Source organism: Antechinus flavipes, chromosome 1, assembly GCF_016432865.1.
Source record: "Antechinus flavipes isolate AdamAnt ecotype Samford, QLD, Australia chromosome 1, AdamAnt_v2, whole genome shotgun sequence".
In the NCBI taxonomy this organism is placed as follows: Eukaryota; Metazoa; Chordata; class Mammalia; order Dasyuromorphia; family Dasyuridae; genus Antechinus; species Antechinus flavipes.
In genome coordinates, this window is record NC_067398.1 from 617,967,941 (window position 1) to 617,993,810 (window position 25,870).

Sequence of the window (25,870 nt, forward strand, 5' to 3'; positions counted from 1 at the left end):
GTTTCCCTGATAATAAGACACTGTCTTATTAATTTTTTTGGACAGAAAAACGCCAGAGGGCTTATTTTCAGGGGAGGGCTTATTTTAATGAACATTGACAGCAATTTTAATAAACAGATAAATGTGAACCAAAAAAAGTACCTTTATTTAATAATGATCATGTCATCTTCTTCAACAACATCGTCATAAGTGTCCATACCCTGAATTCCGTCCTGGATGTCTTGCACCTCTATTTCCTTCAGAAGAAGTGGACCCAATCTGTCATATCCATCAATATAGCTCTCTTTAAATGAACATGTCTTGTCCAGGTAACCTGCTCGTAGTGCCTTGGCGACACAGCTGTCAGTAATTTTATCCCATGACTTCTTCACCCAAGTCACGACTTCTTGCAGACAGGGCTTCACAAAGTTTCCACGCTGATTTCTTTCCATTCTATTTTCAGTGTAGTCATTGACTTCCATGCGCAAATGGTCCTTGAATGGCTTGTTTATTGCAATATCAAGGGTGTGGAGATAGGCAGTCATTCCTGCAGGAATCATTACTTGATCTATTCTTCTCTCTGCAAGGAAGTTCTTCATTTCTTTAGCGCGGTGAGTGCTGGCTGAGTTCTTCTTTTATCCTCCATCATGCCCTGTAATGGGCTGAGTTTGAGTTGATGCACTGAGGTCCCAAGCACATGAGGCTAAATAGTAATTGGACCATACTCTATTAAAATATAAGCTTGGAGAAAGAATGGCCCCCGCCCACTCTTTGTGCAAGTCCTGATGTGTTGTATAGGAAATAACGATTTTGGTGGGTGGAGGCAGGGGAGTGGAAAAGGAAGGGGAGGAGAGACTGCTTGCTTTTGCCATTGCGACGACCTTTCAGCTCAGATTCCCCTTCTGTTAGCTGGCTTCCTGTCGCAGCTGCTCCTATTGCTATCGCAATCTTTCTTGCCTATATTTGCTATCGCAATCCTTATTCACCTCTTCACTTCAATAAAGATTGAAGATTTTTCCCTTAACCTGAATTCCTGACTCTGGCTGATTTTAAATACGCGGTCATTACAATGCCCCCTGAGTTCTTCTTTTATCCTCCATCATGCCCCTTTTATCCTCCATCATGCCCCCTCACTCCCGCTTACATACCAGGTTTTTATGGTGTCCTGCCTCAGCTCTCCTCCGTGGCACTGCTCTCAATGGCGCCAGCAAGCAAATCACTGGGGAAGAACAGGATGACGCGCTCCCTGCTGCAACTCTGATTGGATGCAGCTTGGAGCGCGGCGTGCATTTCACCAGGTTGGGGGGCGGGGGGGGGACGGTGCATACAGAGGGTACTATAATGTAGCGTGTAGCGCAGGGGATCACCTTCACTCCAGTAGCAATCTCAATAGGGCTTATTTTCGGGAGAGGGCTTATTTTAGAGGAATCTTACACAGTAACGGGAGGGCTTATTTTGGGGATAGGTCTTATTATCGGGAAAACACGGGTAATAGAAAAATTGTATGGCAGACACAGTGGAGCAGTATTCCTTCTCTAAAGATATTGATAGCTTCCTGCCTATTATTAGTGACATTTCATCATTAGTTGAACTAGTTGCTATATCCACAATAGAAGATTTTACCTGTAATATCACATTTACTGCATTACAAGACACATGACTGACCCAGTGGCAACTTGATGGAAGGAGGAAAAAATTGAAGTCAGAAGGTCAAAATACAAAGTGTGATTCTAATATTACCTGATAGATCATGGAGAAGTCATTGAATTTCTTTTAGCCTCAGTTTATTCATCTTCCAACATAAAATATGAAAAGTTTAAAATCGTTTCTCTGATCTCACAGGAGAAACAGAACCAGATTTTTTTGTTGTTCTTGCTGGGTTATTTCTTTTTTCTTCAGAAGTTTCTTCTTTATGGTTCAAGTGTCCCAAAACTTCATGTTTTCATCAGAGATTGATGATAACAATAAGGGAAAATTTATTGTTTCAAGGAACCCTAAAAGACAGGCTTTTTGGAACCTTGGGTAAACAAAACACTCTAGCAAGCTACGAATCAAGATCTAGGCTAATACCAAGTTCAATACTATTTAGATTTCACTGTGTTTTTTCGTCCCATTAAATCCTAAATACAATGTCAGTTCATTTCCTGCTACAACTTGTCAATTATTCCCAGGAGTACATGCTTAGAAAAGGAAAACACTGCAGTTCTGAACATCTTTGGGTGTGGGTAACGGAAGAGAATGTATCCCACAGGAACTATATTGTCAAGCATTGTTCATATCAAGGAGAAAGTTTTTTTTAGAGTGTGGTTCCTCAATGTTTACAAATGCTCACAGTGCACACAATTGGCAAGAGATAGTGTCCTAAGTTCTTACTAGTAAGTCTGCCTTTGCATATAATGAAAATTCTAAAAGAAAAAAGGAGAGACTTAAAGGTAGTATTTCCTTGGAGACTTTTACTTGGTTCTATGGTTTTTAATCATGTGTCCCTTTAGTCCTGTTGCATTTCCATGATTCTTCCTTCATTCTGGGACCCCTTGAGGTTTTTTTCCTTTTCCCTTTCCAAGTTTGACTGGATTTTTTGCTTTATGTTATGTATTGGTTTTACTTCGTAGAAGACAATGAAAAATTAAAACATGACAAGGCCACAAGAGCAAATCTATAACTCATGTGTTCTTGGGAGTCCCCAGGAGCTCTGACCACTGATTGGCCTTAATTACACATTAAAATTTGGAGCTTAAATTTTGAATAGCTGCTTCAAAATTATTGTTTGATGTGATAGTCAAGTGCTCTTTCTCTCTCTCTCTTTCTCCCTTCCCTCCCCGCCATTATCTATCTGTCTGTCTTGGTCTCTGTCTCTCACTCTCTCAGTCTGTCTTCTTTCTTCTTTCCTACCTACTTTTCTTCCTTTTTTCTTGCTTTCATGTTTTCTTTCTTTACTCCTTTTTATTGTTCATTTTGTGAAAGGAATGTGTGCTGTCTTACCTTGAAGCAGCACATAATTGTACATTTCATCTTCTTTTGCCAGTTTAACTTTTTGGGTTTGTAAATTCATTTACGAAGAATCTGTGCTACCAGAAGGGGTTCTCTGACCGAGAATCAAGGGGAGCTGAACCTTATCACAAAGCACAAATTATAGTTACTTTCTTTCTTGTCATATGTCTTTTTCATCCAAAGGGAGTTCAGGATGAGCATATATACGAGATGTTGACTCCTATAAATTGGTTGTCTTTTTACAAAATTAATTATTGAATTAAAAGCTAAAGTATCCCCGTTCCATGATGTTAAATAAATCTATATGGTTTTTCAGTAACCTTTGGCTTTATATCAGATACATGTTCCTATTTCAAAATTAGTAGCCACTTCAACATTTACTAAGCTCCAACCTAATCTAAACCATATAATTTCAAAGGGAAATTCTCTTGATATACTACTGCTAAGCAATATTCAATGTAGTTCCTTTTTTAAAAACTGGGAATAAATTAAACTTTGCCAAGGCTATCAAACCTATATTTTTCCTAAAATTTCTGTTGTAATCCAGTTTTGTTTGTTTGTTGGGGGGGTGGGGGTGGGAATGATGGAGGAGGAGATGCTAGATGAGAAGGAGGAGGAGGAGGAGATGATGGTAGAAGTGATGGAGGAAGTGGAGGTGGTGGAGGAAATGGAGGTGGTAGAGGACAGGAGGAGGAGTAGACATGTGGTTTAGATAATAATTCTAACAGATGGATGCAAAACTATTTCAACAGACTTGTTAAAAGAGAAGATTAGTGGGATTAATGCCATCACCTTATGGTGTTTTACTTTTTTATGAATGACATAAATAAAAACAAAAATAGCACATTCATCCAAATATGGGAGGATAGTGAATGACCTAGGTAAGATAGGTTAGAGCTTTGGGCAAATTATGAGATGAAACTCGGTAGGGATAAATATAAAATCTTATACTTAGGTGCCCAAAATCAGCCTAATAATTTCTAAAAAGGGAGGCATCATTAGGCAGCAGTTTGCCTGAGTAAGACCTGGATGTTCTAGTGTACTGCAAATTCAATATGAATCAATATTGTGATGTGGCTGACACAAAAACTAAGACAATCTTAGGATACTTTAAGAGGTATAACTTCAACAGAAAAGTAATAACTCTCTTGGACTCTGTCCTTAGAAGAAATTATCTGGAGTATTGTATTCAAGTTCAGGCACTGCATTTTAGAAGAATGTTATTGATAAGCTGGAAAATATCCAGAAGAGGACATCCAGATGATCACCTTTGAATCTAAGCTATGATCCATGATCATCAGGTGAAGGAAATGGGAAGTATTTTGCCTAAAAAAAGTGAAGACTGGGTAGAGACACAATAGATAAATGTCTTCAAGTATTTGAAGACTGTCAGATGGAGGAGAGATTAAATGTTACTTCCTGGACTTGAAGGGACAGACCATGAGTAATGGATAGCTGTTACCAAAGTATAAATTTAGATTTGATATTAGGAAAATTTTCCTAATAAGTAGAGCTGTCCAAAAGTGGGTTAGACTACTTTGGGAGGTGATGGTTCTATCCTCATTGGTAGTTTTCAAGATAACTACTTGTTAATAACTATGTTCTCTTTGAAATAGACTTGATGGCTGGTATTCCTTCAAAAACTCCAATTCTGTGATCGTTATTTTGCTTTTCTACATCAGTAGATTCTGAGAGCCACAAAGGAGTAACTACTTATCCTAAAATACAGCATCTTTGTAAAGTAAAAGTAAAATTATATGTGACCACAAGTTCAATAAACATTTTACACCATACAAGAAGGATTTGTAAAGTATTTCCTTCGTGTGCTACTAATTTACAGGAAAGAGATGCTTTTAAAAAAATGTGTGCATGCCTAATTGAAAAAGTACATGGTAATCAACTTTTATTCCTGGCTTTTATACAACAGGCTGACTAACATGGTAGCCAAATTTAGGTTGCCTGAGGACAGACTACTTACTGACTAATACTAGGTCTGTGTGTGGCCATGACCAAATGTATTTTCTGACCACAAGACCATGTCTGGATTCTCCTTTGTAATTACCATATAGCCTACTATAATTGTAAGACATATATTTACTTCCTGCCTTTGCTATGTAGTTGTATCCAAGAATCTGAACTGAACTGGAAATGTAGATCTCAATGTGATCTTCTTAAAATTTGGAATTGTCCAATGAATGGGGTGTATGTTTGGATATAATTGTGTATGTATATGTACATATGTACATATGTTTTAAATACATACTTTGCCCCAGCTTTCTACATTCAGATTAGGCAATTAACAGTTTTTGATATTTAGATTAGAGGTCCTAAATCTTTTTTGTGTCATGGACCCTTTTGGCAATCTAGTGGAATGTTTGGAACCATTCTCAGAATAATATTTTCAATGAATGAAAGAAATTACATGAAATTACAAGGGAAACCAATTATGTAGAAATAGAGTTTTCAAAATATTTTTAAAAGCTTAATTCATGAGCCCGAGATTAAGAACTCCTGGTTAAAATGAAACCATTTATTAAGCAACAGTGAATCAAAAAACATACTCAGCCAAGGAAGAGGTAACAACTCATTGTGTCATCTTGAGCAAAAATCTATTTCCCCTCTCTGAATCTATTTCCTCATTTATAAAAGAAAGATTTTGGTGGTTTGACTGAATTCTAAAATTCTTTCTAGCTCCCCCAGATTGAACCATTTTTGTTATAGCTCTGTATTCCCCCCACCTGTCTTTTGATGTGTTTCTAATGTTTTCATGTTCTTTTCATGTCTTGAGGTCTCCTGAGTTATTGTACATAAACAACTAACAGAGGCAGATTTTTTTGTTTGTTTATAAAAACATTTTAGAATCTCTGAGTTTATGTCTTGTCTTTTACATTTTTTCTCTTGCCTTTCTATAATTTTTTCCCCACTGTTTTGGGAATTACCATTCTGGTTGTGTATTTTTTCCAAATGGACAAACATGTTGGTAGAATTCTTTTTATATCATTTTAAATAAAGATAGCTTTGAACTGAAAAAATGTGTCTCTAAGAGACTTTTAGCTTTGCAAAGTCCTCTGTGTTTTAGTCCCAATCCTTGAGCTATTAGTCACCATTGACACTCTTCCTCATTCTCAGTTTTGCTCACCTTCTCCTTTCATGATCACCGATGTCAGTCATCACCTATAGTAGTTTTCAAGTTCCCTACTCATTCTTCCCTCTTCATAGGTATCATATTTGCGTTTTCCTTGCTTGCTTCCTCAACATTCTGAAATTCAGAAAAAAGCCTAAGGCCGATTTTATTGGCCTTGGCATATGTTTTCCATTTATGATTATACTTCCCAGTGTGGTAGAATAGGAAGAATATCAAGCTCTGGAATCAGAGGACCCTATTTCAGATTTTATTTCTGATTCTTAGCTATGTAAACTTGGACAAGTTCAAATTACATAACCTCTCCAGGACTCAGTTTCCTCATCTGTAAAATGAGGTGATAGGATTAGATAGCCTCTGAGGTTTCTTACAGTTCAGCTAGATCTCTGCCGGAGGCTCTTCTCAGCCTGTCTTACCCATCCTAGTGCCTTCCCTTTGAGATTACCTTCTATTTATACTGTAGAGATCTTGTATATGTATAATGTTTTGCATATTCTCACCTACATGAGAATGTGAGCTCCTTGAAGACAGGGACTATGTTTCTGCCTTCTTTGTATCTCCAAGGATTGGTATAATGCCTGGCACATAATAACTAAATGCTAGTTGACTAACCAACTAGATTTATACTCCTATGATTTTCCTGCATTTAACTTGACATGATAGAAAATCAAAAGTTTGACATCACATTTATATACTCTCTACAAGAATTGACTAATTTATAAGAAATCAAGCCATTCTCTCCAATTGATAAATGGTCAAAGAATATGAACAGACAATTTTCAGATGATGAAATTGAAACTATTTCTACTCATATGTAAGAGTGATCACTATCAATCAGAGAAATGCAAATTAAGACAATTCTGAGATATCACTACACATCTCTCAGATTGGCTAAAATAACAGAAAGAGATAATGACAAATGTTGGAGGGGATGCAAAAAAACTGGGACATTGATACATTGTTGGTAAAACTGTGAATGGATCCAACCATTCTGGAGAGCAATTTGGAACTATGCTCAAAAAGTTATCAATGTGATCCAGCAGTATTACTACTGGGCTTATATCCCAAAGAGATCTTAAAGGAAGGATCTTAAGAAAAGGGACCCACATGTGCAAAAATGTTTGTGGCAGTCCTCTTTGTAGTGGCCAGAAATTGAAAACTGAATGGATGCCCATCAGTTGGAGAATGGTTGGTATATGATTGTTAGTATTGTGGTATATGAATGTTATGGAATATTATTGTTCTGTAAGAAATGACCAGCAGGATGAATACAAAGAGGCTTGGAGAGACTTACATGAACTGATGCTAAATGAAATGAGCAGAACCAGGAGATCATTATACACTTCAACAACAATACTATATGAGGATAAATTCTGATGGAAGTGGCTTTCTTCAGCAGTGAGAAGATCCAATTCAGTTCCAATTGATCAATACTGGATAGAACCGGCTATACCCAGAGAAAGATCACTGGGAAATGAGTGTGGACTGCTTGCATTTTTGTTTATCTTCTCAGGTTATTTTTACCTTTCTGAATCCGATTTTTCTTGTGCAACAAGAGAACTGTACAAATATGTACACATATATTGTATTTAAGTTATACCTTAACATGTTTAACATGTATGAGATTGCCTGCCATCTAGGGGAGGAGGTGGAGAGAAGGAAGGGAAAATTGGAGCAGAAGTGATTGCAAGGGACAATGTTGAAAAATTATCCATGCATATGTTCTGTCAATAAAAAGCTATAATTTAAAAAAATATTCTCTACAATCAACCCTGAAAATATACCTCTTCATCTTTTTGGTCTGGTGCTACTTCTGGTGCCAGATATTAACTAGAAAAAAAGCCATGCTTTCTCTATCTGTTATTCAAAAGGGAGAGGTCAGCTGATGGAGTGGACAGCACTGACCTTGGTTTTAGAACAGTCAGTGTCATTTCTCAGTTCTGCCACATGTCAGCCCCAGAGACGTTGGTTCCTTCACCTCACTGAACTTCAATTTCCTTAGATATAAAAAGAATACAATAGTTCTACTTATCTCACAACGTTGTAGTGAGGATTAAATGAGCTAATTTTCATAAATACTTTACGATCATAAATGATTAAATAAAAGTAAAATGGTATTTTTTTTAAGATTTTTTCTTTTCCAGAATTTATATATAATCATGATACATATTCTACAGAAATATTTTAAGTATATGATATCAGAATATTTCTGTAAAACAATGTGGAATATTGTTATATATATTATGTAATATAATATATAAGTAGTTTAAATTACAATTTTTAAATACATAGAACTTGTGACTTTTTGACCAATAAAAACATTTTTCTTGTTTGTATTTTTGTCACAGGTGGACTCCTTGTAGATACAACAGATGATGACTCAGAAGAACAAATAGATGAAGATATGATTGTGACCCAAAGTCAGACCAACTTCATTTGTCCCATTACTCAGGTACTTTGCCTTAAAAATATTTTTTTTTGATAGACAAGGTACTTAGTGACTTGCCCACCCAATCAAAAAAGTGATTTGGTTTCATATTTAGAGTAGAGAGTGGAGGAAATTGAATAATAAGATAGAAGCTCAAGCAGGAGTATAGGAATAGTCAGCAAAATGAAGTGCTTACTAGTTTTCTGACTGCCAGTCAGACAAAAAGTCTAGAAACAGTTCTGCATTGTCCAATGCTGGTGGCTTGCTTTAGTAATTGTTATCTTACCCTGCACGAATGGAAAATTAAATATAAAAAAGACTAGTGTTTGAAATCCCAACTCCTGACAATAGTAATTTAGTGAGCTGACTGGAAGGTGGTAGTCATCATTCCTGTAAGCCTAATCTTCTTGATTACAGTTGGAAATGAAGAAACCAGTGAAAAATAAAGTATGCGGACACACCTATGAAGAGGAAGCCATTAGAAGAATCATTGAGTCGAAACACAAAAGAAAGAAAAAGGCATGGTAAGTTCACAAGGAAGAAAAAAGCTATAGCTCTTTCCTTTACCATAGCAAACCCAAAGCATTTTGGTCAAGCAAATATTTTGAACTTGGCAGAGCCAGAGGAAGGAATACTTAAATGTCCATTCTCAATCATATTCAGCTCAATAGTTGCATAAACATGAAAGCTAACTCTGTAAAAATAATACGTGAAGGGAAATTTTATAAATTGCTCAGGAAGGGTGTGGGAAAAGAGCAAGTTATTCAGAAAGCAGAGCAGAATTATGTAGTGTAAAGAGCATTGGACAGAGCATCCGAAGATCCATATTCACATCTATAAACTTCTTAACTAGTAAAGGAAATAATTTTCTTCTTATGAACCTCAGTTTTCTTATATCTGAAATGGGGAGGGGTTGAATGGATAATCTCTGAGACTTTTTTGAAATTTAAACTCACTTTTATGATCTAAATTTAGACATCTCGGAGACTATCTGTAGTCTAATTCCCTGATTTTACAAATAAGGAAACATACCCAAAGTGGTAAATGATTGCCCAAGGTCATAGAGTAAATGATAGAGGTAAAATTTAAATTGCTATGTCAAGGAAGATATAAGAGGAAAATAAGAATTGTAAGGAAAGTGCATTTTAGACTTTAAAATGTAATTAAAGGAGTTGAATTTTTTCATCATTACTAATTTAGTACCAGGAAAGAATAGGTATATTCAAATTTAATTCAGTACAATTCTGATCTTTATCCCTTGAATGCATTCTTCTACTAGGGCCTATAAATAAGAGGAGAATCTGCCTATACGCAGTTTCTTAATGAATTTAGGAATAGGGGGGAGAGATTCTGAAACAGTATATTCTGCTGCTTATTCAGTATTTATTTGGAACAATCAGCAATGATTTTTTTTAAGTGCCTCCCGTATTCTAGTCATTGGAAATATAAAGACAAAAGTGAAATAATTCCTGCCTTCAAAGAGCCTACATTCTATTTGGAGATAAAGCAGCTAGAATTGCAGAATACATACAACTTAATTGTGGGAGAGCATCACTAACAGCTGATAGCATCAGAAGAAGTTTTGTGTACGAGGTAACACTTGAGCTGAGTCTTTGAGGAAGACAAGAATTCCAAGAGGCCAAAGTGAAGAGGAAAAGCTTTCCCAGTATGGAAGACAGCCACTCAAGAAATACAGAGAGAGGACTTGAAAGTGTTTTGTCAAGTGGAAATAATGTCAGGAGGGAAATGATGTGTAGGGAGTCTAGAAAAGTAGGAAGCAAATAGCTTGTGAAAAGTTCAACATGACAAGACAAAGCATGATCCTAGGGTAATAGGAAACCACTGAAGTTTTAATGGAAGTAAGGACTTAAAGGTGGTAGATCGTTGAAGTGGATAGCACTATACATAGCCACTAGTTTCAAAAGTTATTTATAAATGTGTTTTAAATGCTTTTGTTTTTGTTTTGATGCAAATTAGGAGGACCCTAGATGTAACTATTGCCAAGACATTGCAAGATCTACCCTTTTTAAGCTGAAGAATTAGAGAATTCTGGGATACATAATTCATTGACAGGCTGATTAGAATCATGGTTTGGTAAATGGAAGAGAATGGCAGTCTATATCATGACTTCTTTAATAGTAGTTGCTAGAGTATTGACAGATGTAGGCTGATGTATAAGGGGTTGTACAGAGATGAATTGAAATACCATAATCTCTTTCTAATAGATGAAAAACTCAGGTTACCCTTAATTATGACTAGAAAAGTGAAATAATGCTATCAAAACTAGAAATGTCTTATGGCATACATAATGAAATAAAATGCAGGTGCAACAAAGGGTAAATGAAAAGTAGAGGGTACAAATGTAGTATTGAAGAAAGGGAAATGAACTTTGGGGAGGTTAAGTATGAAATCCCCTTAATAAAGTATGATGAGAATAAAAAGGTATGGAAATAACAACAAATATTAGAAGAGAAGTAGAGAATTGTGAACAACCTATAGAGTTGAATTTCCATACAGGGACAAGGACTTAGAGAAAAGTCACGTCCCATTTCTTGCAAAAATCATAAATAAACCAACTTAATTCATATAAAAAAAGAAAAGAAATTGGGAGGAATGTTGTTAATAAATCTATGTCTCTCTGATTCCCTAAAAAAAAAAAAGCACTTTTGGAGATATAAATGTCAGTTACATTCCTCAGAACTTTTTCTTATCATTATCTGTTCTCCTCTCTCTCTCTCTGATCATAAAAGATGGAATATCTCTTGCTTCTTAATAAAGTTAATTTCCCCTATATCTTTTATTTCATTGCCCTACTTTTTTCCAGGGACCATCTCTCTTTATATATCTTTTTTAATTATTTTAAATTAAATTTTAATGTTTTTCAACTTACAAGTATTTTTTGCCTCATGTGCACTGGATAGGAAGGACCATTATAACAAATTCTAAAGTGCAAATGATTATGTTTGTGTGCCTGGGATGGAAGAAGTTCTAGAAGTCAGCATAGCAGAATCTAAACTTGTGTGAGTCCAAGAACAGTTGCCAGCTGGCAACTCTGTTACTTATGAGCCAGTTTGAGGTCATCAATCCTTACTCAGTAGGGATCTGTATACCCACAGGGTACTTTAGGTATAGCAATTGTGGTCCCCTAGGCTGAATACTAAGAGAAAAACAACTTCAGAAACAATTGACAGGTTTGTGGAATGGGCCCAAGTAGCAGAGTGGAGTTTCAGTTCCAACTTCAAGTCCAATTTGAGGAATAACTAGGGCAGGAATGTCAGGCCAAACAAAAGCCCTCAATTCTGTCAAAACCTGCAGAGCCCTCCATAGCAATCAAGTACAATAGTAATTTATTGAAACTCCAAACAGGGCAACCTCTAACTTATTGTTCAAACCCAAACTCAGTCAAGAACATATAGAACTCAGACCAAGGGAAAAGTCCAAAGTCAGGAAATATCCTGGAAGAATTAACAAACCAAAAAGAATGTTGCTATAAATGTTATTGTGAAGTCTGAGTTAGCTCTCTGGAGGCCTCAAGAACAACCAGAGTCAGGATAAGTAAACGTCCTTGGTTTTTAGGAAGAGAAATGAAGGAGATGGACAAAACTGCCACAAGCTTGCCACCAACCTCTCTCCTCATCATCCTGCCACAAAATGAGTCTGGCTCATCTCACATCACCCTCTAATCCCTCCTATGATTATCTGTATACACCAAACATTAAGCCAACACAGAATAGTGGGAAGGGCCATTTTTCCAAACATATGCTAATAGAGTTATTGTCCAATAGGTAATTAGTGTAGCTGTAGGAAGGACCACAGTGTCTGGTACTTTATCTTGCCAGATGATCTCAGAATATTAGACAATTCAAATGCTATAATAAGCAGGCCAGTCTTGGGTGAAACACACACTTTTTCTAGTCCTTTTCTCACACCAAGAGGTGAGCAGGGGGAAAACATTTTTACAATCAAAGATTCTGATAAAGGTCTCATTTCCAAAATATATAGAAAATTGACTCTAATTTATAAGAAATCAAGCCATTCTCCAGTTGATAAGTGGTCAAAGGATATGAACAGACAATTTTCAAAGAAATTGAAACTATTTCTAGCCATATGAAAAGATGCTCCAAGTCATTATTAATCAGAGAAATGCAAATTAAGACAACTCTGAGATAGCACTACACACCTGTCAGATTGGCTACAATGACAGGGAAAGACAATGCGGAATGTTGGAGGGGATGTGGGAAAACAGGGACATTGATACATTATTGGTGGAATTGTGGACACATCCAGCCATTCTAGAGAGCAGTTTGGAACTATGCTCAAAAAGTTATCAAACTGTGCATACCCTTTGATCCAGCAGTGTTTCTACTGGGCTTATATCCCAAAGAGATACTAAAGAAGGAAAAGGGACCTGTATGTGCCAAAATGTTTGTGGCAGCCCTGTTTGTAGTGGCTAGAAGTTGGAAACTGACTAGATGCCCATCAACTGGAGAATAGTTGGGTAAATTGTGGTATATGGATATTATGGAATATTATTGTTCTGTAAGGAATGACCAGCAGGATGATTTCAGAAAGGCCTGGAGAGACTTACATGAACTGATGCTAAGTGAAATGAGCAGAACCAGGAGATCATTATATACTTCAGCAACAGTACTATAGGATGATCAATTCTAATAGATGTGGCCATCTCCAGCAATGAGATGAACCAAATCAGTTCCAATGGATCAGTAATGAACTGAACCAGCTACACCCAGGGAAAGAACTCTGGGAGATGACTATGAACCACTACATAGAATTCCCAATCCCTCTATTTTTGTCCACCTGCATTTTTTATTTCCTTCACAGGCTAATTGTACACTATTTCAAAGTCCAACTCTTTTTGTACAGCAAAATAACTGTTAGGACATGTATAGTTATATTGTATTTAATTTATACTTTAACATATTTAACATGTATTGGTCAACCTGCCATCGGGGGGAGGAGAAAAATTGGAACAAAAGATTTGGCAATTGTCAATGCTGTAAAATTACCCATGCATAATATATCTTGTAAATAAAAAGCTATAACAAAAAAATAAAAATTAAAAAAAAAGAGATGAGCAGGCCATCCTTTATAAAAGCTGCTCAGACACCAGGAAGGCATCTGAATCCTGCTGCTGCTTCAGTCCAGTGAAAAGATGGCCATGTGACCTGGACTGCCTGTGTGCTAAGTGGTAATTATAGCTCCCTTTGTATCCCTACCTGCTGCTTTATCATTTATCTATCACCACAGGACCTTGAAGTTGGGGGGGGGGGGGATGGTAAAATGGTGTGGGTGCTATCTTTTAATTCATTTGTAAATTGAAATTGAGGCAGAGCTAGCAGAGTTGTCAGCCACACTCTTTTTTTCCAGAGTCCCTGGAGTCCTGTAGAAAGACAGTCAGGATGACTGGGAATGATCTTGTTTATGTCTGACTAAGCTTCTGCTTCAGCTGCCATCATGGCTATTGGAAACAAATTGTTCTAATTCTCCCATTCAGCCATGAGAAAGGCTCCACATGCTTAGGAGAGAGGAACCCCCCCCCCCAATTCATTGAAGGGTTCAAGACCCCTCTGTTCCCCTCAACCTGGGTTAACCCATCTACCAAAATAGTTTACCAGATTGTGGCTATTGTACAATGACAGAGTTTCTTGGAGCCAGAGGGGAGAGTTGGCTGAATCAAATGGGCTATCAGTGGAGAAAAGTGGAAGAACACACCCTATACCCCATGTAATAGTGACAAGGAAGTTCAAGACCCAAAATCAAAAGAAGATAATGTAGAAGGAATTTACATTCTAGTATGGAAATATTACATGCAAAAAGAAGCTGAAAATAAAATATATATATATATATATATATATATATATATATATATATATATATATATATATATATATATATATAATTAGGGGCATGATAGAGAAGTCCAGGGAGAGTGCAATCTCGTTTTGCTTACCTATACACATTCATAACAAAGATTTTGTTTTCATTTTTCATGAGAAGAGTGGTAGAAGAGAGTAAAGATAGATTTTTGCTAATTGAAAAAAAGGTTTTTGTTTTTTTTTTAATCTGTTTCTCTGTTAGTCTTCCTATCTGAAAGGGGAGCAGCATTCTTCATCATCAGCCCTCTCAAATCATGATTAATCTTTGTATAGATCAGAGTTCTTCAATATATTAATGTTAAGAGTATAAAATTTCCCCATGGTTCTGCTTACTTCACTAAGTTCATATAAATCTTCTCAGGTTTCTCTAAACCATCACTAATTATAGCATAGTAGTATCAATTACATTCATGTACTACAAATTGTTTAGCCATTCCCAATTAGATGGATATCTCCTTTGGCCTCTCATGTATCTTCCAACTCTTACTTTCCACTAACTCCTCATCTACCTACAAATGTGCTCTAGTTCCCCAATCAAAAAAATTTTTTTTGGAAATTTTTAAGTGTTATCCAGCTTCTGTCTTTGATGTCACTTCTTCTATATCACCCTCCTCCTCAAACCTTTATAATTTGACTTCTGCTTGTATCCCTCTGCTGAAACATCTCCCAAAAATTTGTTGATCAGTGATCTAATTATCAAAAAAGTGGTGGGTTTTTTTATCTTTATATTTCTCCCCTTAATTTGTTAATGCTATTAACCAGTCTCCTGCAAGATTATTTTTCCTCCTTTGAAGAAATCATTCTCTTCTAATTTTCCTTCTTTTTCTAACCCTTAACTTTTCTTTTTTAATTTTCTTTTTTTTTCAATTTACATAAATCTATTTTCTTTCCTTTTCATCTCCTCTCAAACCTCAGTGGGATGGAGAGGGTAAGCAGAAAGTAAAATAAAATTCTTTTAACAAATGTGCAGAATCAAAATGAATTCCTACATTGTCTATGTTCCACCACCACCATCCCTCCCAAAAAATGTTTATCTCCTTCCCTGAGTCTCTCTGTCAACCATTCCCTAACTGATAGGCAGCCTTCTTATATTCTACTTCCTGGCATTAAAAAGGAGCTGCTAATAATCATTTTTTGCAAATATGAGTCATTCTGATCCTTCTTTGATCTCTTTATAAGCCTAGTAGTAGTATCACCAGAAATGTGCAATTTAGTAATTTGGGAGCATAGTCCCAACTTGCTTTTCAAAATGACTGTATTCATTTACAGTTCCACTAACAGTGCATTAATAATTTGCCTATTTTCCTGCAGCTCCTGCAGCAGTGATCATTTTCCCTTTTTGTCAACTTTGTCAGTATAATAGATCTAATGTGAAACCTCAGAGTTCTTTTCATTTGTATTTTCTATTTATTAGTGATATGGACCATTTTTTCATATGGCTATCCATAACTTGAGAGAGTGTCTTGTTTATCTGTCACAGGATTGAAAAGTGCAATATGTCAAGGAGCAAGGTGTAAGAAAATAGGAAAGGCAGGAAGAGATTAGATTATAAAGGACAACAAATTAGAAATCTTCAACCAAACACAAAACCAGAAATGGTGAAAATCAAAGAAGTAAAATTGAAAACAAAAATAATTCGACAAATAACACGAGGAGCTTTTTTTAAGCTAATAAAATGATAAAGCCTATCTGACTTAAAATATAGACAAATTTAACAACCAATATTAAAAAAAATAGAGGAGGATTCACAACAAATGAAATGGAAATAAAGTAAATTATTAGAAAATATTTTGTTCAATTTTATGCCAACAAAATTCATTATTTAAATAGATTAATACTTATAAAATTATGAAAAACTTACATTAACATGAGAAACAGATTTTAAATATTCCAAACAGAGAAAGTGAACATGTCATAAAGGAACTAAACAGTTTACTAATCATTAATAATTAGAGGGGTATAAATTAAAACAAATTAGGTTTTACTTCCCACCCATGAGGTTGTCAGAGATGGCTAAAAAGAAGGGTAAACATTTTGGGAAGGGCTAGAGAAAAATCAGAACATTAATTCACTGTTGGTGGAATTCTGAATTATTCTAGTGAATCTGGAAACTCATTTGAAATGATGCCTCCCCCCACCAAAGTTGCTAAACTGTGCAATGTCACTTTGAGGCTTATGTCCCAAAGAGATCAAAGAAAGAGGAAAGAGACCCATATAAACAATCCTATTTGTAGCAGCTCTTTTTGTCATAACAAAGAACTCCAACTAAGGAGGTATCTATCTTTTGGAGAATTGCTAAACAAATTATAGTGTGTGAATGCAATGATTTTTGATAGAACAAATGATGAAAGGGACAGGATTTGAAATAAGATGACCACTGTGAATAGACAGATGGAACCAAATGAACAAGATATTAGAGAAAGAAACAGCCAGATTTGATAACTGATTGAATTTGAGAGGAAGTTGAGTTTGAAGTACAAGCAAAATGCCCAAAGTAGATTTTATAAATCTCAAATGAGAGAAAAACCTATGTAGAAGTACTTTGTAACCAAATAAGCACTATAAAATTTAAACTTACTAATGTTATTATACAAAAATACTCATGTTTCCATATGATATTGAAGGGGAAACAGCATTTTTGATGAAGTTGGTAACCATATTAAATTTCAATGAAAAGTCCAAAATCTCTGCAGGATTTCTTCTTAAAGAAATCATTGTTAGAGTGTCACTTATAACTTGATAATTTTATGGCAGTTATGTAGTCTTCATGAGAAGTTGTGTTCTCCATGTTTGAACTGACCAGCACCCAATTCGGATGTCTTATATTTCTTTTTCCTAACACGTTCTAATTAAACATTGATGAATTAGAGTGACAGATACATTGGGTTTTTGGGGAACATAGGTTCAATTTTTGACATCTTTTTGATATTCTGCAGTGGCTTTGGAGAAAAAGTATTTGAGATGGAAGCTCTAATTCTAATGGAATTTTCAATTTGATTCCACAAATATTAAGTACCTGGTATGTGCAGAGCTTTGTATCTGTCACTCCTGCTATGCAAAGTTCATATTAAGTATGATTCCTGACCAAAAACAAAAATAAAAATAAAATTGTCCATTCTATAAAGGATGTTAAATTCTTATATGGGGGTGGGAGGGAGGTAAGCAGGGAGAGAAAGAGAAAAGTGAAAAACAATATTACATAGATAGTACAAAATATATCCAAAGTAAATTTGGGAACAGAGTGGTAGCTGTTGGAGAGATGAGGAAAGACTTCCTGACATGGGGGACAACTTCAACAAAGACTAGAGGCCAGGGATGGAATGTCATATATAGGGAACAACAAGCACCAGTTAGAAGTATTGTAGAGTACATGTAGACGAATGAGGAATAACTCTGGAAAAGATAGGATGGAACCAGATTGTGAAGTATATTAAATCCTTGACCAAGTAATTTGTATTTTATTCTAGAAAGGCTATTAAAGCATGCTATTGAAGTTTCTCAAGAGAATGACAATCAGAACTGTGATTTAGGAGTGTCATTTTAGCTGATACTGGAAGCAAGAAGGGCAATTAGGATAATGTTACAATTGTTCAGGCAAAAGATGAATGCTGGAGCTAGCAGCTCGGTGGCTGCCTAAAGGAATGGCAAAAAATGCAAGTGATGGTGTAGATATAGGATGAATCAGGAAGAAGCAGGGTCATGAAAACCTAGGGAGAAGAAGAGATCCAGAAAGAGAAGATGATCAACAATATCATAAGCTTTAGAGGTGCCAAGAAGGATGAAGATTGAGAAAAGTCCAATTAATAGATTGTTGATGACTTCATTGAGACCAGTTTCAGTTGAGTAGTAGTAACAAAAGTCAGATTATATTAAGCTGAAAATAAGTGGAAAGTGAGGAAATGGAAACAGCACATATGAAAGGGAGGAGAGATATAGAAAGAATGTCATGGTCACATAAAGAGGTTTTTAAAAATAGAGGAAATTGAAACATTTGTTAGTAGCAGGACAAGAGCTAATGTTTTAAAGACAGATTGAGTCTGACAGAGAGGGGTGTGGTTAGAAAGCAAATGATGAGAATAACAATCTTCAAAAAGAAACAGGAGAGTATAGAACTAAAGGCACAAATAGAAAGCTGCCCCTTGGTAAGGAAAAGGGGGAATGATAGAGATGATTTAAGGATACCTTTGCAGAAAGGAGCAAGTTCATTACAGATGGCCTCAGTTTTTATAGGTAAGTATTATTTGAAACCTTCTTCTGAGAAGAGGAGGAGATGGGGAAAGAGTAAGTACCCTGAAAAAAAAAAAAAAACAGTGGATTTTGAGTTAGAAAACCTGAGTTTGAGTCTCTACTTGATGACTGTCCTTAAACATAGCTAAGTCACTTAACCTCTAAAACTCAGTTTCCTTATTTATAAAATGAGAAATATTCATTTCTTCCTCTAAGAAAGATTTAAAAAAATTTTCCTCTCCCAATCTCCATCCCACTTTTGTTTTTATAATGGGAACATACTATTTCAGAACCAGTTGTCCCTTTTTATGCATATTTGATTAATTACAATAGAGAGAAATTATATTTTTAGTTATTTCATTAATCATGAATTGATCATTATTTAAGAGTAAAAATAATAAGGTAACTCATAATGCCTATTATGAGGCATCTGATCTCAGTAGGTAACCCTACATTTCTATTTCTTTCCTTTTGTTGTTATATAGATAATACATTTAAACCCTAAAGGCTTCAGGAGCTTCTAGCTGCACAGCTAGATCCTGATGCCCAAGTTGTCTCTCACCTGGGCATTACTTAAGGCTCACAAACTCTCTAAACAGCTCTTTGCCAAAAGGAATGTTCTGTCCTCTTTAGTGATAAAGGTCAAAAACCAAGCTCTCCTCCAAAGCCAGTAGTCTCTTGACTCCTAAATTATGATGACATGCAGGCTTAAGGTAAGAAACTGGCACACCTGACTGGATCACCAGGGTGTTGCAGGGATTAATCGAGTAATGCCTATAAAATGTTCTCTGTGCTGTTACTCTGGAGGTGGGAGTGCCCTTGTCCATAATATGATGGTGTCATTAAGATTTTTTTGTGTGATTTTGTTTGGCAAAAAACACCTTCTGAAAGTTGTTTCTTCCATGTTTTATTGGGCTTTGTTTTTCAGTTTCCTGAGAAGATAACTTAGTTGAATTGTGTAACAGAACATCAAAATCTTTTTTTCCCCAAGTTCTGAGAGTTTCATCTTATATATTATGACTTTTTTTCCCCAAATAAGTATACTTCTTTACTTAGCCAAACTGAAACTAATTTTCTGTGTGGTTGAATCCATAAGTTGTTCTCAGAAGGTCTGTTGTTTCACTAATTGAAACCATATTATGTCATCAGGAGGTCTTCACCACCTCACAATCCACTTCCCTATCCAAAATATTACTCATTGTCTGGATCATTGAGGTTTATACACCATGGTATATGTAGGAGAAAGAAGAATAAGCTCATATTTAACTATCACATTTCTATTTAGAGAGAACTTTTCTCACAATTCTGTGAAATAGTATAAGTATTATTATTATTCTCATTTTGCATATGATGAATCTTAAGGTCAAGCATGTACTAAATTACAGAACTGGGACTAGTTCTGTCCCTAGTTTTTTCTATTATTTACACTGTGAGGCAGATAGATACTTGTCTCTTTTGATCCCCAGGAGCTAGATCTAAGTTACTTTATGAAATGTATGCATACTAAAAGTATGCATTATGACAGAGATTTCCTTAAGTTCCTTAAAGTCCTAATCTAAAAGATTAATTCCTACACTTTGGTATTTCACTTTATCAATGTGTTAACCAGTGGGAACTTTGCATTTATTGTAATGATAAAGCCATTCTGTCATTCTGCGTTTCTAAATTCCCCAAACTTCTCTGGCTAGACATCTTTTAGGTATCTTAGAGTTCCTGTTATAGTATTTATGTACTTTTTTTATCCTCCTTTGAGAGCAGAGATGGAATCTTGTTTTATCTTTCTACCTCATCTAGCACAAGGCATTTCATGTAATTACTCTTTAATGAAAGCTTCTTGAATTGAATACCTAAAGAGAGACCTTTTAGCTTTTGGATTTTCTCTGTACAAAATTTTTAGAAATGAAAACCAGATCATTATAGATGACCAAAAATATATTGATCTAGGGATAAAAGCTATCACTAAATACTCTGTGAGGAGAACTGTGCTGTACTATGGAAGAAACTCAAAGTGAGATAAGACAGCTTCTGCCCTTGTGGAGTTTACAGACTAGTAGAGATAACTTTTAGTATGCATTATTTATAATAAGCATAATAGGCTGTTATAAAACACAATGCCATATGAAGACAGTTGATGTTAGTCATAAGAATGGAAAGAACAGCCCTCTACTTTTAGAATTACCAGGCAGATGGGTGTCTTTCCTGTTTTTAAAGACTTAAAACTTCTTTTGGCAATATGTTCCCATTTAAAATTTTAAACATTAATTAAGTTTACAATAGAAATATTGTCTGCAGGTCTGTTTGCCTCCATTACATATGTGACATTGCTATTAACGATAAGTAATATGGAGTATAGAACCTCTGCATTAATTAGATTTGTTGTTTTTCCTCTGACAGCTGCCCCAAAGTTGGTTGTAGTCATGCAGATGTAAAGCTGACAGATCTTGTGCAAGATGTAGTACTCAGAAGAGCCATCGAAAACCACAGAAGAATGGCCAACAGTCAGAACAAATAGAGACAATGCAGATGTCTACAGCTCATGTGTTCTCATTTAGGAAAGAAGGTCCATCAGTGTCTATTGAAATCACTTACTTTTTGTAAGCTGATTAGAACAGGTTGTTTATTTCATTTGCAGATAAAATTAAAGATTTCAAACATAATCAAAAGCATTTTAACTGCCAAGTAACAACTTTCTTTAAATTTTTCCTCTTTAAAACTTTGTTAAATAAACTTATTTCTTTATAGTTTTCTTATTTGGTGAATTTTTCAAAAGATGTAGACATTCACATAAATGGCTTTTTGTCTTTCAAAGTATTTAGTATTTAGACTGCATTGTGACTTCTAATCCTTCATCCCCTCAATTCTTTTCATAATCCCATGCTGGCTATTCTCTCTTCCCCTTCACCCCTTGGTGACCCATTTCTTCTCTATACTGTCCATTTCTCCCAAGCACTTTCCCCCTTATGCTACTAAAGATCTTGCTCTCCCACTATCTTTTCTGTTTTCCCTGCTACTTAACTTGATGCTGAACAGAGCTGGAGAAAATTATGAAAACATGCCACCTAGGTCCTTTACCAATTTGTTATATATTCTTAACTGGATCCTCACTGCTGCTAGGCAATTATTTTATACCTTCCACATTTATTCTTTATTCCATTTACCACAGCAGCTTTTCCAAACCTTTTTATTTTACCCCAAACCTCCCCTGTATCTCTGCCCTTCACCTTTTCAGCTCAGAACTTTGCCTGGTATTTCACTGAAAAAACAAGATATTTACTAAGCTCCTTATCTTCTTTTCATCTCATGACACTCAAATAACTTCTACCACTATTTCTTGCTTCACCTGTCTCACTCAAAAAGGTGGCTTTTCTTGACAAAGCTAATCCTTTTTCATGCCCGAGCATTCCTATTCCATCCCATCTTCTACAGCAGATTTCCCTCTCTGTCACTAATGTTCAATTTCTTCCTCTCTACTAGCCGATTCCCTAAAATCTACAAAACTCTAATGGGCTTTCTCAATTCTTATCCTCTGCACTTCTTTCTCTCTTTAATATATCCCTTGGATGTATTGGATGAGATCATCAGCTTTAAGAGATTCCTCTATACGTATAATTCTTGGATCTATTTATTCTACTTGAAACTCTCTTCATATCTACTTTCAAATCTCCATCTGTTTATTAGACATCTCAAAATGGATATCCTATAGATATCTTCAGTTCAAAATGTCCAAAGCTGAACTCATTATTGTAACTCCAGAATCCTCCCTCTTCCATCCAACTGGAGGATGGCACCACCATCTTCCCAGTCTCTCAGTCTCACAACTTTAACTCCTCACTCTCTTGCCTAACCCTATTCAATATTTGATCAGTTTTCTCTCTCGTACTCGGACACTTCCACCTCCATGAAACAGGCCTTATCACTTCATTTCTAGACTATTACAATAACCTGCTAGTTGGTCTGCTTGCCACAAGTCTCTCCCCACTCCAGTCCACCCTCCATTCAACTTTCATATTGCTTTTCCTTTTTTTCTCTTTAAAAAAAAATTATTTTTCCCTGATCATATGTAAAAACAATTTTAAACATTTTATTTAATGTTTTGAGTTCCAGTTTCTCTTATTCCTACCCTTCCATCCTCCCAATTGAGAAGACAAGTAACATGATACAGGTTATACATGATCAGTCATGCAAAGCATATTTCCATATTAATCCTGTTGTAAAAGGAAACACACAAGAAAAATTAAATTTAAAAAAAAGGATTCTTCAATAGTCAGAATGCATATGCATTCTGGACCCAATTGTTTCTCTAGAAATGGATAGTATTTTTCATTATAAAATCTTTGGAATTGTCTTGGAATTTTGTATTGCTGAGAATAGCTAAGTCATGCACAGTTGATCATACAATATTGTGTTCTCCCAATTCTGCTTATTTTACTTTGCATCAGTTCATCTAAGTCTTACCAAATTTTTCTAAGAGCATCTGCTCATCCTTTCTTATAACAAATAGCATTCCATCACAATCATATACCACAACTTGTTCAGCCAATCCCCAGTGGACCTCCCCTCATTTTCCAATGTCCAGAGTTGGGAGATAAAAAAATACTGCTATAAATATTTTTGTACAAGTGAGTCCCTTTCCTTTTTGTTTTTTTGTGTCTTTGTGATACAGACTAAGTAGTGGCAAACTACTCTTCCTAAAGCACAGGTCTGACCATGTCAGCCCCTTTCCTGTCCAATCAACTTCAGTGGCTATCAAAGCTTTTGACTCTTAAAATCCCCCCATAACCAGGATCCTTCCTACATTTCCAGTTTCCTTATTTAGTAGTCTATTCCATATACTCTGTGATCCAGTAATTCTAGCCTTTTTGCTGTTCTTCATGTAAGACACTTTACCTCCCAACTCTGGACATTTTCACTGGCTCTCTCCCATTCCTGGAATTCTCTCTCTCCTCTTCAACTTTTCATTTCCTTGGTTTCTCTCAAGTTCTAGCTAAAACTTCACCCTCTGCAAGAAGCCTTTCCCAGTCCCCCATAATGCCTTTCCTTAGTTAACTATTCTGATTTATCATATTTATATCTTGTTTGTACATAGTTGCTTGAGTGTTCTCTCTCCCAATAGACTATCTTCTTGAGAGAAGAGATTAGTTTTGCTTTTCTTTATATCCCCAGTGCTTAGTCCAGTGCCTGTGAAAGTGCTTAATAGATAGTTGACATGTACACCATTGGTAGTTGGTGTTGCAAATGTTTTTATGTATCATTGTTATGGGTCAGAACTTTGTACTTAAAAAAGTATTCTTACAAGATGCTAACTCAGTGGAATTGATAAAGACAATGGTTATCTAGTTTAGCATGGTGATTAATAGTTCTCTAGTTCAGTACATGTACTTAGTACTTAATATAGTTCTACAAGATTAAACCTATGATGATGTAATTATAATAGAGTATATAATAGCCAGCAAGGACTGAGAAACAAATTCATTTCCATCATTCACCTTTGTGGTGGCTAAAGGCTGAAGCACAACTCCTCAGACTCAGAAAGATTCATTTCGTCTTCATCAGCCTCGTGGTGGCTGGCCTGGCCTCCTGCACTTCTCCACTGAAACCAAGGACCTCCAGAAAACTAGCTGAAGCCCCAGGCAAGGAGACAAAGACTTTGAAGGAGATAATAAAGGATTTGGATTTTAAACTCTGGCTATTCTTGTGGTGATTATTTTACTGAAAAAAGGCTGGTCCAGAGACCTCCAGAAAACCAAATAAGAACATTACATGTCATTCCCAATATAAGATAATTCCCTAGACTGGCACATACAAATCCATGCAATGATGATTTTAATAAGACCTTTGCAGTAGTGTAAGAAGCTAAATGTTGCCTGATCATTGTCACCTGTCTTCTCCCCCTCATCCCTCAAAAAAGGTGGTGAGATACAATTGAAACCAGGCTTTTGCTCTGATCTTTAAGGTAACCTCCATGAGTTAAATGTATTTTATTGCATTCTAAGATTGAGAGCTAGAAGGAACCTGAGAGACTTTGTAGTCCCAGTCTCTTTTTTTATAGGTGAGGAACCTGAGACCTAGACAGATTAGTAGATTTCTTTCAAAAGTGGTCAACATTGTGTAACTTACACAACAATTGAATTAAATGGAGTATTTGTCTAAGAAGAACTGACAGAGGACAACTACTTCTATAGAGAATTTATTTGGGGACAAATCACATTTGTCTTGCCACTGAACTCAGTGATTCTGGGAGAGAGAGTGAGGATGACAATTTTGTGCAACTCTACCTCACTTCAGTCCAATTCATATGCAAGTCTCTTACAAAGTATTAAAGCCCTGTGGCAAGACAGAAGTCAGGATGACTGGCAAGGGCCTAGCATGTAGCTGATGACCAAGTGTTAAGTGCTCCTCAACACCAGCGTCAACCATTTTCATCGACTGTTGTTACAAATATTCTCCTGACTCACTGAGGCCTTTTGGTCACCCTCAATCTGATTTAGGTTGTCTGCCAAGATAGTTTTATCAGATCATGGTTACAGCTTCTTGGAGCCAAAGATGAAAGTTGAGTGAAAAGGGAATACCAAAGATTGATGAGTAAAAGGGGGGAAGCTATGGGCCCAGCAGCATGGCTATATTGTTCCTAACTCTTACGTTGTCCATATGAAACATCCCAGGTTTCTCTGTTTCCTGTATAGCATAGTTTCCAGTTCCTCATTCTTTCATCCTTTTCTCCCTTCTCTGAAAAATTTCCAGCTTGTGAATATCACTCATAAAATATGACCCAGAAAAGACTTCTATGAATCAATGCAGAACCAAGAGAACAACATGTACATAATAATAATTTTGTATGATAATCAACTGTAGAAGACTCAACTCCTCTGATCAAGACAATGATCCAGTTCTGTCAATACAAAGTTATTATTAAATAAAATTTAAATTTAAATAAAAAAAAAAGACAAAGATCCAGTTTCTGTCAGTTGGAGAATGGCTGAATAAGTTATGGTATATGAATGTTATGAAATATTATTGCTCTATAAAAAACGATCAGCAGGATGATTTCAGAATTGGAGAGACTAATATGAACTGAAGCGAAGTGAAATGAGTAGAACCAGGAGATCATTGTACATATCAACAACAAGACTATGTGATGATCAATTCTGATGGGCATGGCTCTCTTCAACAATGAGGTGATTCAAGCCATTTCCAATGATATTGTGA

General features: G+C 35.8%; 1 protein-coding gene across 1 annotated transcript in view; it reads left to right on the forward strand.

Moving 5' to 3' along the window:
• The window catches only part of NSMCE2 (NSE2 (MMS21) homolog, SMC5-SMC6 complex SUMO ligase), a 253,075-nt gene extending 228,731 nt beyond the window's left edge, over positions 1-24,344 (forward strand). Inside the window, exons 5-7 of the mRNA XM_051971083.1 lie at positions 8,461-8,564; positions 8,958-9,064; positions 21,059-24,344. Coding sequence (XP_051827043.1) covers positions 8,461-8,564; positions 8,958-9,064; positions 21,059-21,176 — 329 coding nt within the window. The 3' untranslated portion in view covers positions 21,177-24,344. The remainder of the gene's footprint in view (positions 1-8,460; positions 8,565-8,957; positions 9,065-21,058) is intronic.
• The last annotated feature ends 1,526 nt before the right edge of the window (positions 24,345-25,870 follow it).